At 45.2% G+C, this 17,233-nt stretch overlaps 1 protein-coding gene across 2 annotated transcripts in view; it reads left to right on the top strand.

Moving 5' to 3' along the window:
• Positions 1–17,233, top strand: part of OPHN1 (oligophrenin 1) — a 115,964-nt gene that overhangs the window by 30,244 nt on the left and 68,487 nt on the right. For both annotated transcript variants that reach the window (XM_066580981.1, XM_066580980.1), the window contains exons 2-4: positions 5,065–5,160; positions 8,185–8,246; positions 16,190–16,261. In XM_066580981.1, coding sequence (XP_066437078.1) covers positions 5,065–5,160; positions 8,185–8,246; positions 16,190–16,261 — 230 coding nt within the window. The remainder of the gene's footprint in view (positions 1–5,064; positions 5,161–8,184; positions 8,247–16,189; positions 16,262–17,233) is intronic.

The raw sequence follows: 17,233 nt of genomic DNA, 5'->3' as shown, positions 1-17,233 counted from the left end.
ATTCACCACAATCTTTGTCCAAATCATTGTAGATGCATATCTTTAATAGAAAAATATGCACAGAATGTAAAAAACTGTATATTTTTCAGCTCTGTGTACTTGCATTGATATTCATTATTTCCTTTGAACACTATTTGCAGATTTTTTTTTTTTTTTTCAAGGCCAGTTTTTATGCTATTTACAAATGACTAATGAAATCAAATTGTTATAGTAAAAAGACCTTCCACAAAGGTATCTTTCTTTTTGTAGTACACTGTTTAATCATTCTATATTACAGAAGTACCGAGTAAACATAGGTTGGCCAAACCCATGAGAATGATGTGGTTGAAAATGCATGCAATGAACCCTCTTCAAAAGACCACCCCTTTGAGATGACCCCATCACGTATCAAAATACACAAAGCGTCATATTGGATGCTATGTTCCTAATAAGCAATCATAATCTGGAATAAAAGGTGGTTGCTCACCTGTTGTTGTGCAGCGTGCTGCACCACAATGGCGGTGCTGGTTTTACACCCGATGCGAGTGGTAGTCTTAGGGACAGACACCCATCCACGTTGACTACTGTCCGCGCTTCTCCCCCAAACGGCGGCGACTAGCAATTGGCAACAACTACCACAACTCGTAGAATAGTAGGGATGATGGTGTTAATTGTCGTGACGCCAGCCAATAGCAAGGCCTGAGCCCGCTATGAACAAGGTTTTTAAGGAAAAGGGGGTTGTTGGGGGTTATAGTCCCTTCCCTTGGAGGGCGGTGTAGTATTCAGCGCAGTGCAGGTGGTCTTGGGTGAGAAGGAAGGTCCAGGAGTCAGGTTAACGGGTAAAACAATAGAACTCCTCTTATAACTCCTTCCTTTTAATCAGTTCAATATTGCCTCCTTATCTTTCCTCTATATTCTTTCTCGATCTTTTTTATATATGTAATAATCTTCTTTCTATATTTCTCTTTGTATGTGTGTATATATTATATATATTGTGTGTGTGTATATTTGGGCACAGCAGCCGTTTTATTACAAACAAAATTTACCAATAATTAACATAGTATTAACCCTATTCAACCATCAACAATAATTAACATTTCCCACCAAAAAAGAGGTCAATGGAGCCCAAAAATCTGTCTCCTCACCAATCCCAATTGCCTCCAGCCGCACACTTCTTGACTCGGAGACCCACTAGCCTTTATAAGACTAGGCGCACAACCATCTCTACAAGGACTCCGCCCTGTCAGAGCCAAGAGGCAACAGACCTAACAGCAACCATTAATCAAGGAGGGGGCGGGGGGAATGGCTATCCAACCCCTGCCTTCCCCACCAACCAAATTTTATACCGACCCCAAGGACCCCCCCCCCACCCGCCTCTGTCATGATACTATACACTCCCACAACCTTCACTCAGTACTAAACGTAACCATACCATCCCCTAAAATTACACCCTCTTATAGGGCGAGAGGGTGGGACGGACTTGTTCTTCTGGCAGCGTCCTCTTCTCCTCCTGATGTCTTCCAATGATCTTTCCCACATTTTTGTAACTCCACACCAGTTTTCTCCCTGCACTGTTGTAGCTCCACCCATCCCACTGCTATCTTCCCCTCTCTTGTTCACTGCTAACCCTTTCCTTCCCACTTCCCTGTTAACCCTGTCATGGGGGCCTCCACTCATGGCCCTTACTTTCTGGTCTTAAACTACACCTTTTCCTTCTCACAATACTATCTTCTCCTCTATCTCCATCCTGCTCTTACTTGATCCTCTCTCCTCCACTCCTATCTCTCAACTCTACTCCCAACTCCCATCCCGTGCGGTACTTTCCTCTTTTACCTAATCATGGGCCTCCTCTTCTAATCACCCCACCATTTGCCAACCAATAGGGAAACAGGGCTGTTTAAATTAACCTCTACTTCTCCAACCATCAAAAGGTCACTATCCACTGCAGGTCACTATGGTTGTTGTGAAAAGTCACAACTGATACACATATATAGAATCGCCAAACTCCCATGGAAGTGTCCGGTGCCCATGAGAGAACTCACTAGGAGCAACTGCTTGTGAACTTGAACATTTAACTAATCTGGGCAGGAGGCAACAGGAGAAATCCGCTACCAGCCTGCATGAATTATAGACTTATTGAAGAAAGTCATCGCAATATTATGTTTTGAGATGAACCCATTCTTCTGTTTGATTGGACAAGATGACCCGTAGCAAGGTCTTTATATACAAAATTTATGTCAAAAACACAGGAGGAGGGAATAGTCCGGTCATGTAACTTGGAGGAGACTTGACTGTCTATCGGGGAAAAGTAAATGAAGTTTAGCGAGCACGAAGGGGCCAGAAAAAGTGGGAAGAGACTTGGAAGAGACCAGGCGCTGTCTGAAGTAAATAAAGTTTTTGGCAAAAAAATAGTTTTGAAAAAGGAAGAAAAATAAGCAAATTATGTATACGGGGAATATGTTCCCAGAAGTGAAGATACAGGGTTGGAAGTATCAAAATACCTTATGTATAAAAGATGGACCTAAATAAAATCCATGTAAAACACGATTAGCATACAAGTGAGACCAAGACCAACCTGCAAACATAAAACAGAAGGCATGTCTCATCTATCATATGCTCTCTAATGCCTCATTATAGAAGTGTATTGCTCTCACAGATCCAGTGCATCTAACGGCGCTTCAGATTTGTTGCATGAAGAGGTATTTAGCTGGTCAATGGAAGCCATCCTAAAAACTAGAATACTACAGTCATGGGCTAAGGGTGCATTTACACTGCAAAGATGGCTTTTGAGCGATCATTTTGCATAAACTACTGCTTGGCACTAATGCCAATGAAATTTTGCCATAGAAAATCATTGGCCATTTGCAGGTCAATTAAATTGAATTTTGCACCCGCGGATGGCATTTTAATCGATTTGCATTTTTCACGCGTGGAAAAAGAAAAGTGGCATGCTCCATTTTAGTGCAGATTCCGAGCGGATCGACCACATTGCTATCAATAGGTGCAGATATCCGCATGCAAAAAAAAAAATGCGGAATCTGCTGCAGAAATCTGCGCGGATTGTATTTTTCTAGTGGACATGAGGCCTAAGGCGGTTTCTGCGGCCATAGGGATGCATTGGACGCTTGCAGGTAACTAAATACCTGTGGGTGTCCTTTTTCCCTGCCACGCAGATCGCACGTGCGGGAAATCACCCGCAGCATACTCCATTTTCTGCGGGTCTCCCGCATGCTTCCATAGAAGCCGTCCGTATCCGCGGCACACCCGCAGCTGAATTTCTGCTCTCCGACGCGAGAGATCAGGAGTTCAAAAGAAAAGAGTGCACGGCGCATGCGTGCAGCACGCTTCCGGCGTGCCGAGCACATCCACCGGGCCTAAGAAAGAAGCTCTGGCTGCGACGGAGGGAAGATACGCTGTGTCCGAACAGGTAAGAAAAATCAGGCCTCATGTCCGCGGGAAAGGAGGGACCCGCTGCAGGATTCTGCATGGAGAATCTGCACGGGCCTGAATTTCCTAGTGGACATGACGCGTAAGGCCGGCTGCACACGACTGGGTCGGATTTTGCAAGCGTGCGACCGCAGCGGAATCCACGTCCTTTCTGCAATGTCAATTGTGGAAGAGCCACGGGTCAGGCAGCTCCCATTGACTTCAATGGAAGCCGTCCGCACGGAATCCGCGCAAAAATAGAACATGCTGCTTTTTTTCACTAGGGAATTCGTAATAAACGGTCATGTATGTATGTATGTATGTATATATATAATATTGTAATCAGTGGAAACTTTTATCTTTCAAAAAAGGGTAATTCCTTAGTACGGTCCAATGTTCTTTCTTGTAAAGTAGATCTGATGTTTCTACCATATTGATTGAAGTAGAAATAAAATCCTGATTTGATATCTTTGTATTAAATCTGACATCATAAAGATTACTATCGGCTTGAGATAAGGATTTGGCTTTATTAAAAGCAGCTTTTATTATCCAATTCAGATACTTGTGTGCTTAAAAATGCTCGTTCAGCTTGGGATGCTTCAGCGCCCCACAGGCGTCCCAGCAATAATCGCTCCTGACTGTTCACAGAAGAGCGAGGATCACTCCGTGAATGGAAGTGGAGCGGGCTGGAGATCATTCTGGCCAGCCACCTCCATTCACCGTAAAGAAGCCATCTTTCGTAGATGTACAATGGTCATTACACAGGCTGAGGGTGTTTGTGATTTAGATTTTTAGTACATCTGCTGAAACCGCACGACGTTTACACTGAACAATTATCCTTCAGATGCGATGCAGCGAGAGCTGAACGATGCTCGCTCCGTGTTAAAGGGACCTTAGTCTTCTGAATTGTCCACAGCAGACCACTGCTGATGAGTAAACGGGGCATACAGGTTCTGATCTCACTGATGTTTTTGCCACATGTTCTCGGTGAGGTTCCCCCTTAATGATCTCACATAATCGCATTACACATTTACACCTTCCAGGTTTTAGGAGTATATATCCTATTGTCACTTGGGCATTCTGCCACTAAGACAATAAGTCAACAAAGATTGGTTCTTCTTGCTTCAGGCAGTTTTGTGCCACCTGTCATATAACAATAGGAAGAAAACTTCCTGCCACTATGATCCAATGTAAACTAACTGCAAATCCATAGTGTAACCTGATCTATCCCATATACCTTAGCACCTATGTGTACCCCTGGAGGGGGCTACATACACCAGCTCCTTGCACTGTCCTCGTCCTTTTTGTATTTCGGTGTGCATGTAAATAAGCACACCCTCTGAAAGATGGAAGGCTGAGCCGGCTACCTGAACCATGCAGGGATTTAACTCGCAACCTTCAGGTCGTGAGCGAGAGCTTAGGACTGCATTCTGCTGCCTTAACACTCTGTGCCTTATGAGGCTCTAGCATACTGTATATTCATAACCTTGCGGTAGTGGCCATGCCAGCTTTCCTGGAAGCAGTTGATGGCTGAAAAGACCTAACAACCTTGTTAGAACAGGCAATGACAGTCGTACGATTAATTTCTGCATTTCTTATAGTCAAAGTGTCGTAATTCTACAACGATCCCAATACGTGTGTTTTTTTTATATTTTGCAGGCTACTCCAGCGCGATCCAAAAATTTGCTCAAACTTTGCAGAGCTTCCAATTTGATTTCATTGGTGACACCATGACAGACGATGAAATAAATATCGGTAAGGAAGAAAAAAAAAAGTATTTCAGGGACGTGTCATTTTTTTCATTGGTTGATATATGTACTTTTTTTTAAAGTACTTAACAAGTTAATTGAATGTGTTCAATACTGTCTATTAACTCCCGGTCTCTTGGGACATAGAACTCATGAGAAGGTCTCAGCACCACTTGCATTACATTGACTCTCCTTGCCTTATGTTTGACCCTCAGGTTGTCCAAATATCTGTAGGGGATGTTTTGAACGGCAGAGGTTTCCATCAAATCAGATTATTAAAGGGAGTTCCCATCCTATTACAGGAAAGTGACCAGTATTTGTGCACATTTGCATATTGAGCAGTATGGCCATCAATATAATGTTGGGGTTAACAGCAGATGTTTCAGTGCCGGCCCCTCTGTCCCCGAGCCAACAGTGACTCACAGTGATCAGCTGCAGGGCTGCGCACTCCCAACGAGAGGCCCTGCTTGGGTGCATGTAGTGGGGTCCTCCCTAGTAAGTGATACACAAGTTCTGGAGATCTCAAGCTAAATAAGCCAAGTTAACTTGTCAGGAAGTCTCTGGTTATTTGACCAATGTATTAGGATGTTTGCACATGGAACGGATGAGTTGCAAAAATCCAGTGGCTGAATATATGTTGCATTTGGATCCTCCTTGTATATCCAGATACATAGAACAGCCACAGAAGTTGCTGCAAAGAAAAACAGTCATGTGCAAATGTGCCTTTAAGTCTTCTTTATACTTGTCAGCGGAGTGGGCACTAACTTTCTAACATACTTTATAGTGAACTAAACACCTTTTAGGTGATAAATGTATGATCACTGGGGGTCAGCTGGCTGGGACCACCAAGGATCATGAAAACTACGATCACCGAGTCCCTCTAGTGAATGAAAGTGGTGTTGCTCGATCCCCTAAGCGAATGGAGTGGGTTTGACCACCACTCCATTCGCTTAGGGGATCGACAGAGATAACTAAGCACAGCTATACCTATACACAGTGAATGGAGTAGTGGGAACACACTGCTCCGTTCACTATGGGGCATTATAGACCACCATCCTCATGAACCCTGGAAGTCCCAGCAGCTGTAAGAATAATAATAATAATCTTTATTTGTATATCGCCAACTTATTCTGTAGCGCTTTTGATGCATGGGGAGCTCAATCAGGACAGGGTGGGGTGGTACAGGAAGTATAGGGCAGGAAATGTACATAATTGGCATCATTTGAGAGTTGGTATGCCTCTTGGATGAGTTGAGTATTTAGGGATTGTCCGGATGTCTTGGGGTAGAGCGTTCCATAGGGTCGGTGCTGCTCTGGTGAAGTCCTGGAGGCCAGAGTGGGAGGATCATATTAGGGGGACATCTAGTCTGACAGTGTTGGCAGAGTAAAGTGCGGGATGGGTGATGTACGTTGGCGCGGTGATAAGTTTAAATTGAGTTCTGTACTACATGGGCAGCCAGTGCAGCGACTGGCACAATGCGGAGGCATCTGAGAAGTAGCTGGATAGGAAGATAAGTCTAGCTGCCAGAAGACAGATATGCTACATTTCTGAAAAATATTCTTCTTCCCAGCCTGAAATGATGAAGGCATTTGGCGTGGCTGGATCCTTTTTTGTTACTACATATCTATAAGGACACTAGATGTTGATGGACACATTGCGTCTAGTTGCATATGTGTTACTATATGTATGTGCATTAATCAGTTACCGTACCACCTTGCTATGAGGATACTCTAGAGCAGTTTTAATGTTCTGTTACATGAGCTACATTTATTACCAATGGTATGGGCCATATTTCACGTATGTTTTATTTTGCAACACATGTTTTTCCATCCCATTTGCTGAGCTCATATACTGTCAAGTCTACTTTTTTGGGCGTTAGCAGATTTTACAGATCATTCCCTGGAGGTTCCCACTGAAGCACCAGATGGTGTTTGAATCTTAAAATCATATGTAAACTGATGACTTAACCACTGGTGACAAAGTACTTCTCCGTAACAGAGCTGCTACTTCATTGAGGAGGAAAGCGTAGATGATGCTTGTAATCAATACATTTCCGTGCTTTTAAAGATGCCGCTTCTGTGTCATCTGACAAGGGAGCATCATCCACGGCTTCCATAGTCCAGCACTGGAACAGGGGCAGGACAGTTATCCAAGTGTGCCTTCTAACAAGCCAAGCACCCATTTGCCCATCAACTAACCAGGGCAGACTTGTTTGTATCCACTGGGATTAATCATTTGATTATAGAAAGCCCTCTTAATACGAAAAGCATATTGGAACACTGTATAACTTTTCATTATGCAAACCATGACGTCTTTTGATGAACCTGGACAAATGTCATACCTGGTCGTATTGAATTCACCAGAGCATGCCCAGGGAATAAAGTCGTAAGGACTTCATGTGGGGAGTTGTAGAGGGTTAGACATTTTGTATGGCTTGGCTTCATGAATGGAGATGTTTAGTAGCGGGCTGTCCGCGTCTACTACAGCTCGCTGATGGCTGTTGAGTCCAATCTGAGATGGGTAGATCCAGCCGCAGCAATTGCAGAAAGTTTGCCCCGGATTCAGTTCTGTGATGTCCCCATTCTTTCTCCGTCTCCTCTTGTCCTCAAGAGCAACCTAACGTACCCTTTCAAAAGAGGAGACAGCTTGGTACGTGATGTGTCCCCATGCTTTGCAATTGGAGGCTAAAGTAGACCATTGGTTGTCAATATGGCAGACTTCAAGGGATGTCTTTAGAGAATCCTCGTACCTTTTCTTTGGCACCCCTCTACTTTTGATGTCCAGTCCTCAGCTCGCCATACAACACAATCTTGGACAGACGATGAGTCTTCATCTTGGGGATGTGTCCTGCCCAGTGTAATTAGGTCTTCCGCAGCATGGCTGGTGATTTGTGCCCGTTTGAGGACTTCCATGTTGGTCGTGAAGTCGAACCGATGAATGTAGAGTTTCTATTGGCTATGATCTAATCCATTCATGTAGCTCTATTAGTGAGAATGTTCTAATCATTTGTTCTCTTTGTGTTCTGTCTCAGCTGAGTCCTTTAAAGAGTTTGCTGATCTGTTGCAGGAAGTGGAGGATGAGAAGATGATGATGGTAAGATTCGTTCTTCCTAGTATGGTCTTCTATAAATGTGTGTCCAACCTCCAGGAAATATCCAGTGTTTTCACCATATTTCTACTTGCATTCATCACTACATATCTGATTACTGTCGCTTTGACAAGTTAAAACCAGCGTGGATTATCGAGATGCTGTACAGGATTGTTAGTATCACAGTGTCTGCATGTTTGACGTCTTTGTAAAGGATATAATGGGATGTCAATGACAAAGGCAAGCCAATTGTATTTGTACCGAAGTGCACAGTCTGGGTTTTATTATAGGCTTGTTTTCAGCAACTGTATGGCAGTAGTTAAAGAACACAATGCTGGATGATTTCTTTGTAGCTAAAGTACAGTATGTGCAGTCACTTTTTCTTCTAGCTCTAACATCATTGGATGCCCTCCCACATGCCTTTTTAGTTGGCACCAAGTTTATAAAAAAAACATCAACTAATAGAAATAATTAGGAACCTAATGGAATATTTTTTCCTTTTAAATGGAGAAAATTGGCTGCTACCCCCCCCCCTTTTTTTTGCCTTCTTCTGGATCAACATGGTGGGGGTGGGGAATAGACTGAACTGGATGGACATATGTCTTTTTTTTGGTTTTACATACCATGTTAACAAAGACTGGATTCTTTCAAAAACCTTAGGTCCTTTTCTCAAACGATGTATAAAATGTATATTCTCACATAATTGTGGAAGAAAATGTCCATTGCTTAGAACCCTTTGTAACAAAAACTTTGACGCGGTTCTCATGATAGCTTACTATAGGTATACATTAATTGCTCTGTAATGTCTGTTGTCAAGGACCTGATTGGAGTCTATCTATCCGCCTTTCTAATTCTGATGTCCGCAGAGCTGGGTTATGACTTTAGAAGTCCATTGTATTCACTACCACGCTGCTGTCGTTGTTCACCTCCTGAATGACTGTAGCCTCTTTATACATGCGAAGTCCGTGATTCATAAGCTGGATCTCTCTCGCTTTAGAATTTGGTCCACTAGCAAAGCCGACCTGTATCTGTAATATGCCTTCCTTAAAGGGACACTTCAGCACATATTCCATCCCTGCTCGCTTCACCTGATTGCCTCACACTCTGGAGGTCTTCTGTGTATTGCAGCCACTTCTATGCAGTGCAGCCCCTGCCTGATGCTTAGCAGGGATCATCTTGAGGGCGCTTTCACACAGCTTTGAAAATTGCACGAGATTTGTGCGACGTAAGGTGCGCAAATCTCATACGAATATGAACTTCATTCTTTTGAATCGGGTGATATGCATATGTGGGTTTTTTGTTTTTGTTTTTTCCCGCATTGCATTGTGGTGCGGAAAAAAAGTGTCAGGGCCTATCTTTGGGCATTTCCTCCTAAATCCTTGCCCATTGTTTTCAATGGGGCCAGAGAACACATTGTACGGCATGCAATGTGGAGAATCGCAACTATACTGGAGTGATGGGAGGTGTTTTTTGTAACAAAAACGTCTCGCAAGCACAGAGACATCACACAAGCGCGATATCGGGCAGAGATTCACAGCCTGATATGGCGCTCGGCTGTGGGAAATTAGCCTAATGATTAATTTTTTTTTTGTTTCGCTTTCACATCAATCCTGTGATGCAACAGCAAAGCATTAGCTGAGGCTATACCACTTTTGCCTGCTGGTTGGACAGTTTTAGGTATCATTATCTTCTATAGTCACCTTAATAAGCTACAGTCCATGAGTATACAATCAGGAGGATGAGCTGTGATCTCCTCTATTATACCTGTGTAATAGGAACTTTGTCATCATCAGCATTAACTGTGATAGGAGAGTCTGTGTCCCCCTCTGTAGTTGGGTCCATGTAACAGCATTGCACAGACTGAGAAATTGACTAGTTTGTTCAGAACACATAACCCCCAAGAAGATCTGAGCTGGTCAGAATTGAGATCACATGATCATCTGAGGAGAAAGAGGCCAAGAGTTTCAGATAAAAACCAAGGTGACACTAGCTCACATATATACTGAGGGTATAGCTACCGTGTTCCCCAAAAATCAAACATCTGGAGGATGCTCACCTGCTAACCTGATGGGACAGGAAAAGGCAGAGCATAAAAGAAACCTCCCCTCCACCAAACACCAGTGCTTTTCCTGTCCCTTCAGGACAGCAGTGGCAGAGCTCCAGCGATGCTGTCCCATGCCGGAGGTTCCAGGGCTTACCGGTGAGCGGCGGCATCTCTCCTGGCAGCCCCGGTTGCCCCAGTGGGAAGTACCTCATCTGGGAGCTAACCGGGGACTGCGTGGGCCTGGGTCCAAGTACGGGCTTTCCGGCACCACTGCAGCCGTCATTTAGGCGGCGGCCGCCATCTCTGGGTTCAGGGCCGAGCAGCAGCATTCCTCAAGGGGGCGTGGCCTCGGCGGAGCTCCGGGAGTGACGCAGTGACGTCAGAAGCCCGCAAGGGGCGTGGCCTAGCGTGAAGGGGGCGTGGCCTAGCGCGGCTGGCGCCGGATTCAATTTTTAAAGCTCCTCTGCACCAGGGAAGACGGCTGGTGTTTCTTCACGCCGGGGAATCGATCCTAAGTACAGGAGTTGATCCCACAAGCGCATGATGTCGGCCAGAGAGGACCCAGAGAATCTCCAAACTGTAAGTGGTCCAGTGGGCCAACCTACAGACACCTGCACTACATACACTTCCTGACTAACAGAGTTCTCCCTTGTCATTTCAGGACAGGGATAGTCAAAAACCTAGGGAGGCTAGGAGGAGGAGTAAAAAGTGTCCAGTGTGCTTGGCCAAACTCGACGACTCCTACACCAAAACATTATGTGCCGTTTGTTCTGCGAAAGTTCTGCAGGAGGAAAAATCTTCCCTTATGTCCGAAATTCGGTCGGTTGTCCGGGAAGAAGTTCAGTCCTCCCTCTTGGACCTCCAACCTGGGCCCTCAGGGGTTACACGAAGGTCTGCTCCGGCTGTGTCAGAGTCCGACTCTGACATGGCGGAAGATTTGGAGTTTGATAATCTTGGGGAAGTGTTGCAGGAGGAGAAAAAGTACCTTTTTTCCACCGCTGACATGGATCAACTTTTAAAAGCTGTACGTAGAACCATGCAGGTGGAGGAAGATGTGCAGCAACCCCGCACGGCGCAAGACGATATGTTTGCGGGATTGCTTCCACAACGGAAATCTTCGTTTCCTGTAAATGCCACACTCAAACAACTAATCCTGAACGAGTGGGATTGTGTGGATCAGGCTCCGCTAATCCCTAGGGAGTTCAAGGAGCGCCTTTTATTTGCGGGAGACGAGGTGGCGTTTCTGGACGAAATGCCGAAAGTAGATGTGGCTATCGCTATGGTGTCCAGGAAGTCTGGATTACCATTTGAAGATACGTCCCACTTAAAGGACTCCTTGGACAATGAAGTGGACATGACCATGCGTAAGGCCTGGTCCACGTCCAGCCTTATTATAAAATCCAATATCGCGGCCACTTTTGTGGCTCGCTCCATGGCGGTCTGGCTGGATCAGCTCGTGTCCCTAATTGACCAAAAAGCCTCCAGGGAAGAGTTTGCGAGCGGCATCCCTCTGCTACAGATGGCAACGGGGTTTCTGGCGGATGTCTCTATGGAAACGGTCCGCTTCGGAGTTCGCATGGCAGCCCTATCCAACACTGCCAGAAGGGCAGTCTGGGTAAAGGAGTGGTCGGGGGACTTAACATCCAAAAACAAGCTGTGTACCCTACCCTTTCGGGGCGCACGTATTTTTGGACCGGACCTGGATCGCCTGCTGGAAAAAGCAGCTGACAAGAACCAGGGACTGCCAGCCATCAGACCGCCCAAGAGACCCTTCACTCCACGTCCCTCGTCTACATACGCTGGGAAAGGGAAGACCGGAAGATGGTCTTATCCGAAGGGTGGAAGGGGTAAGACTCTTATTGTTGTCCCTCAGCCCGCATCTTCGTGCCCGGTGGGCGGTAGACTGGCTCGTTTTGCCACTAGTTGGCGTAACATAACGACTAACGTGTGGGTGCTACACCTGGTGGCGGAGGGGTACAAGATCCAACTAGAATCTCGCCCCCCTGACAAATTTATTGTAACCTCAATTCAGTCTCCAGCCCTAGAGCAGGCTCTGTTGAGAGGTGTACAGAACCCGCTGGATCTTGGCGCGGTTATCCCCGTCCCCAAGAAGGAACAGGGGAAGAGATATAATTCCCCCCTTTTTCTGGTTCCCAAACCAGATGGCTCCCACCGCACAATAATTAACCTCAAAGAACTGAATAAATTCATTGAGTATAGGAAATTTAAAATGGAGACTATCAGAACTGCAACTCCCCTAATTGCCAGGGATAATGTAATGGCTACAATTGACCTAAAGGATGCTTACTTTCACATCCCTATTTACGCCAACTCGCAAAAGTTCCTGAGGTTTGCGCTGAGAATGGAAGGGGAAATCTGTCACTTTCAGTTTATTTGCCTCCCATTTGGAATTTCCTCTGCTCCGCGGATTTTTTCCAAGGTGGTGATAGAAATGGTTGCCTTTTTGCGCAATCGTGGGATTATTATCGGCCCCTACTTGGACGACTTCCTGTTGGTGGCAGATTACCCGACTATTCTGAGGTCACACTTGGGTTCCACGCTTCAACTGTTTAAGGACCTGGGTTGGATTATTAATGATCTAAAATCCAACATGGAACCAGAAACCAGGAAAAAATTCCTGGGAGTCATTCTGGATTCCAGTCTCCAAAATTCGTCCCTTGCTCCTCTAAGGAAACAGCTTATTTTAGAGGAATGTTCCACTCTCTATAAAAAATCTAGAGTAACAGTAAGAGATGCAATGCGGTTCCTGGGGCTAATGACTTCATGTATTGGTGTGGTTCCCTGGGCCAAGTTCCATAGTCGCGGTCTCCAGTCACTAATCCTTCAGAATTGGGACAAGTTACAGTCCTCACTCGACCAGACAATCTCTATTTCTGCTAAAGCCAGATCTTCACTCCGCTGGTGGTTGTCATCGGACAACCTGTCACGGGCATCCGAATGGAACTTGGACCCTGCAATAATAATCACAACAGATGCCAGCGCCAAAGGGTGGGGGGCCCACTTTGAAGGCGGTCATATACAGGGTACTTGGGACGCTCATGAGAGATCTGGTTCGTCTAACTTTAGAGAACTTAATGCGGTGTGGAAATCCCTACGTAGCCTGCAATCGCTCTTAGGGATGAAGCATGTGAGGATCTTTTCAGATAATATGATGACAGTGTCACTCATTCGCCACCAGGGTACCACTAGGAATCCTCTACTGCAGCAGTTGGCGGGAAGGATCCTTCAGTGGGCGGAACTCACAACCAAGTCACTGTCAGCCTTTCACATAAAAGGATCCGAGAATTCAGCCGTGGACTTTCTAAGCAGGAAGAAAGTGGACCCAGGAGAGTGGGAACTCCATCCCGAGGTGTTCAGCCTGCTTGTGACGAAATGGGGGGTACCAGAAATAGACCTATTTGCGTCAAATGCAAATACCAAGTGCCGGCTTTTCTTTTCCCGAGGCGCGGAGAAACAGGCCTTGGGCACGGACGCTCTTTCTCACCCCTGGGTTTGGGACTTGGCGTACGCTTTTCCCCCTTTACCATTAATTCCGCTCCTACTAAGGAAATTTACTGACAGGCTTGACCGCAGTATTCTGGTAGCACCTTATTGGCCCAAAAGACCTTGGTTTCCCCTCCTGAGATCTCTGTCAGTAGGAGAGGCTTTCCACCTTTCACCAAGACCGGACCTATTGCTGCAGGGCCCTCTTCTTTACCCGGAGGTTCACAAGTTCAGGCTTACGGCCTGGATCTTGAACGGGTAAAATTCTTGGGGAAGGGTCTTTCTCCTAACGTAATTTCCACTATTAGCGAGAGCCTTAAACCCTTGACAAAAAAGATCTATTCCAAAGTCTGGAAAAAATTCTCAGAGTGGATGGGCCAGGACATCCAGCAGTTAGATCAGCCAGACATCCGTAAAATCCTAGATTTTCTCCAGGCAGGCCTGGATAAAGGGTTGAGTCCGAATACCCTCAAAGTCCAAGTTGCGGCTTTGGGGGCATTCTTTGATCTCGCGCTTGCGGAGCACAGGTGGATTAGGAGATTTCTTAGAGGGGCAAGTAGATTGCATCCATTTACAAGGCTTACGGCACCCTGTGGGATCTGACCATAGTCCTTCAGGCCTTCTGCGATCCCCCATTTGAACCTATTAGAGATCTATCCATCGCCTTGCTGACGTATAAGGTAGCCCTCCTTGTGGCAGTCACGTCGGCTAGACGCGTGGGTGAAATCCAGGCCCTCTCACGAAGGGCCCCATATATGACTATTCACCCAGACAAAATAGTATTTTCTTTAGACCCGTCCTTTCAGCCTAAAGTCTTGTCAGATTTCCACAGAGGCCAGCCAATAGTCATTCCAGCCTTCTGCCAAGATTTCAAAAACGAAAAGGAGCAGAAGCTCCATAATCTAGATGTCAAAAGAGCTGTGCTAGCGTACCTTGAGGCAACGGAAAGTTTCAGAAAGACTGATAAACTTTTCGTTCAATTTCAGGGGCAGGCCAAAGGAAGGGCCGCTTCTAAAGATGCGATCGCCCGGTGGCTCAGGAGAGCTGTCCAGGAGGCTTACAAGGACAAAGGCATCCCTCCTCCAGATGGATTGAAGGCCCACTCGACGAAAGCAGTGGCATCTTCTTGGGCAGAAAGAGCGCACGCGTCAATCGAGCAGATTTGTAACGCAGCCACGTGGACTTCTGGCCATACTTTTATTAAACACTACAGGCTGGACTTTAAATGTAGTCAGGACGCAACCTTCAGTAGGAAGGTGCTCCAAGCGGTAATCCCTCCCTAAAAAAGCCCATGCCAGTTATTTGGTATTCCTCCAAGCGTATGCTGTCATGATGTCGAAGGGAAAATGGGAATTTTTCTTACCGATAATTCCCTTTCTTGAAGGCATCATGACAGCATACGGGCTTCCCCCCCCCCCCCCCCCTACCGACATGGTTACCCTTGTTTTGTGCAACACATGAGGTAATGTGTATGCTTATGTTTCTTTGTCTGAGGTGTGTGATGTCAATAAAAACACACCTTCTGGTTAAGTATTCTGTCACTGTGGTTATTTGGAACGCACTGGTGTTTGGTGAAGGGGAGGTTTCTTTTATGCTCTGCCTTTTCCTGTCCCATCAGGTCAGCAGGTAAGCAACCTCCAGATGTATGCTGTCATGATGCCTTCAAGAAAGGGAATTATCGGTAAGAAAAATTCCCGTTTTTTTATGTAGTGTAACTAGGGCTTATTTTCAGGGTAGGGCTTATAGTTCAAGTCACCCTAAAATTAGGCTAGGGCTTATTTTCAGGCTAGGTCTTATTTTTATGGAAACCGGGTACATGGTGAATGGGGAAAAAAAATCACCAGAGTGGCCCTTTAATAATGGCAGCATGTTAAGGTGCCAGAGCCGCTGATGCACATGGATGTATATGTTACAGGCAGAATACAAACCCTGTGACTTCTTGAATAACTGGATTATGAAGTTTGAGAATGTTGAGTCGGGATTCTTTAGGTTTGCTGACACCCATGACTGTAGTTCACCACGGTGTGCTGTATGTGTTTATCATTTTTAACCTGACCTTTGATGTGGTAGCTTTCTTTCCTTCTGACTTATAATTAGGGTTCTGAAGAACGTCTTGCTGCTGCTTATTTACTGATAGAAGCTTTTTCTTTACAACTTCTACTTCTTATAATAAGTACTTCTAAGTAGTTAGAGTTAAGATTCTGAAGCACAACATCTCCTAAATCTCCCTGCTCAGCACTGGTATGAGCTGCCGGAATCATGTGCCTTAGCTGGGGGATGTATGCCGGACTGTGTATTACCGGCAAGGAGAACCTACACAACCAATGATGCTTCTGACTTTTTGCCTTCTTTTATCAGTGTTTTTTCCTGCAGTGACTAATTCTTTGTGTTTCCACTACAGCTTCAGAATGCAGATGAACTCCTGATCAAACCCCTGGAGGTTTTCCGCAAGGATCAAATTGGGCTCACTAAGGTACTTCCACATCCTGCCCGTGGGCTGCAGAAAACTCCCACTGAGAGAGCCTGTGTACAAAGGGACTATAAGTGATGCTTCCTTTCTTTTAGTCCAGGCCACAATTTATATAGCAGTGTTAGTTAAAAAAAAATAAATCAGGATGCTCTAAAATAGAAAAACGGTGACATACAATTAGTAAAAAAAAAAAAAAAAAAAATGTTGAGGATATGGGTCTCCATTACAACCCTTACTCTTCATATACTTATGTTGATGGCTACTAGTTAATTATTTTTATTATAACCTAAGTAGAAGTGACTCTCACTGGGGTCATTGGACTCTTCCCAGGATTCCTTGATTTTTCATATTTTAAAACCTGCTTGAATCCAATTCAGCACGTCACTGTACAGCCAGAGGGGGCGCTCCGCTCCTTGACTAGGAGGGTGGTAATGGGGGATTGGTGGAAAAAAAACCTCAGAAAAATATGGCTGACCGTAGTAGATGTCAAATAGCTTCTTTCTGTTTTAGAAACTGAGAACGTAAAAAGAATGGCAGACAATGAGCAGAGTACACAAGAGATACCGCACATATGGATTTAATAGCACCGTTTTATGTTTGGCTGGAAGTGAACTTGAAATTGCTCAATTTAACTGTGGACCATCCATTTTCCTAATGAAGACCTGCTGATGATCATTTGATGACAACGTGCCCTTCCAATAATACATTGAATAGTTTTTATTGTTGAGGAGTGTGGGCAGCCAATAGGGAAAAGTGATATTGTATTACTCATTCATATAGATGGGTAACCATGTCCAAAATAGCCTCGTTCAGTTTGTCAGAGGGTGAGGTGCTCTTGGTAGTGGCTCTCTGGTCTGGCATATATACCCCTGGATCTCCCAGTAGGGCATATGGACAGGAGTGCCTTCTTCTCTGACTGGCCATTAATGACTGAAGGTTATTTTGTCCAATGCCTAGTTGAAACATTAATGGTGT

This window comes from Eleutherodactylus coqui, chromosome 10 (genome assembly GCF_035609145.1).
Source record: "Eleutherodactylus coqui strain aEleCoq1 chromosome 10, aEleCoq1.hap1, whole genome shotgun sequence".
NCBI classification, from domain to species: domain Eukaryota; kingdom Metazoa; phylum Chordata; class Amphibia; order Anura; family Eleutherodactylidae; genus Eleutherodactylus; species Eleutherodactylus coqui.
This window is presented reverse-complemented; position numbering and strand designations above follow the sequence as displayed.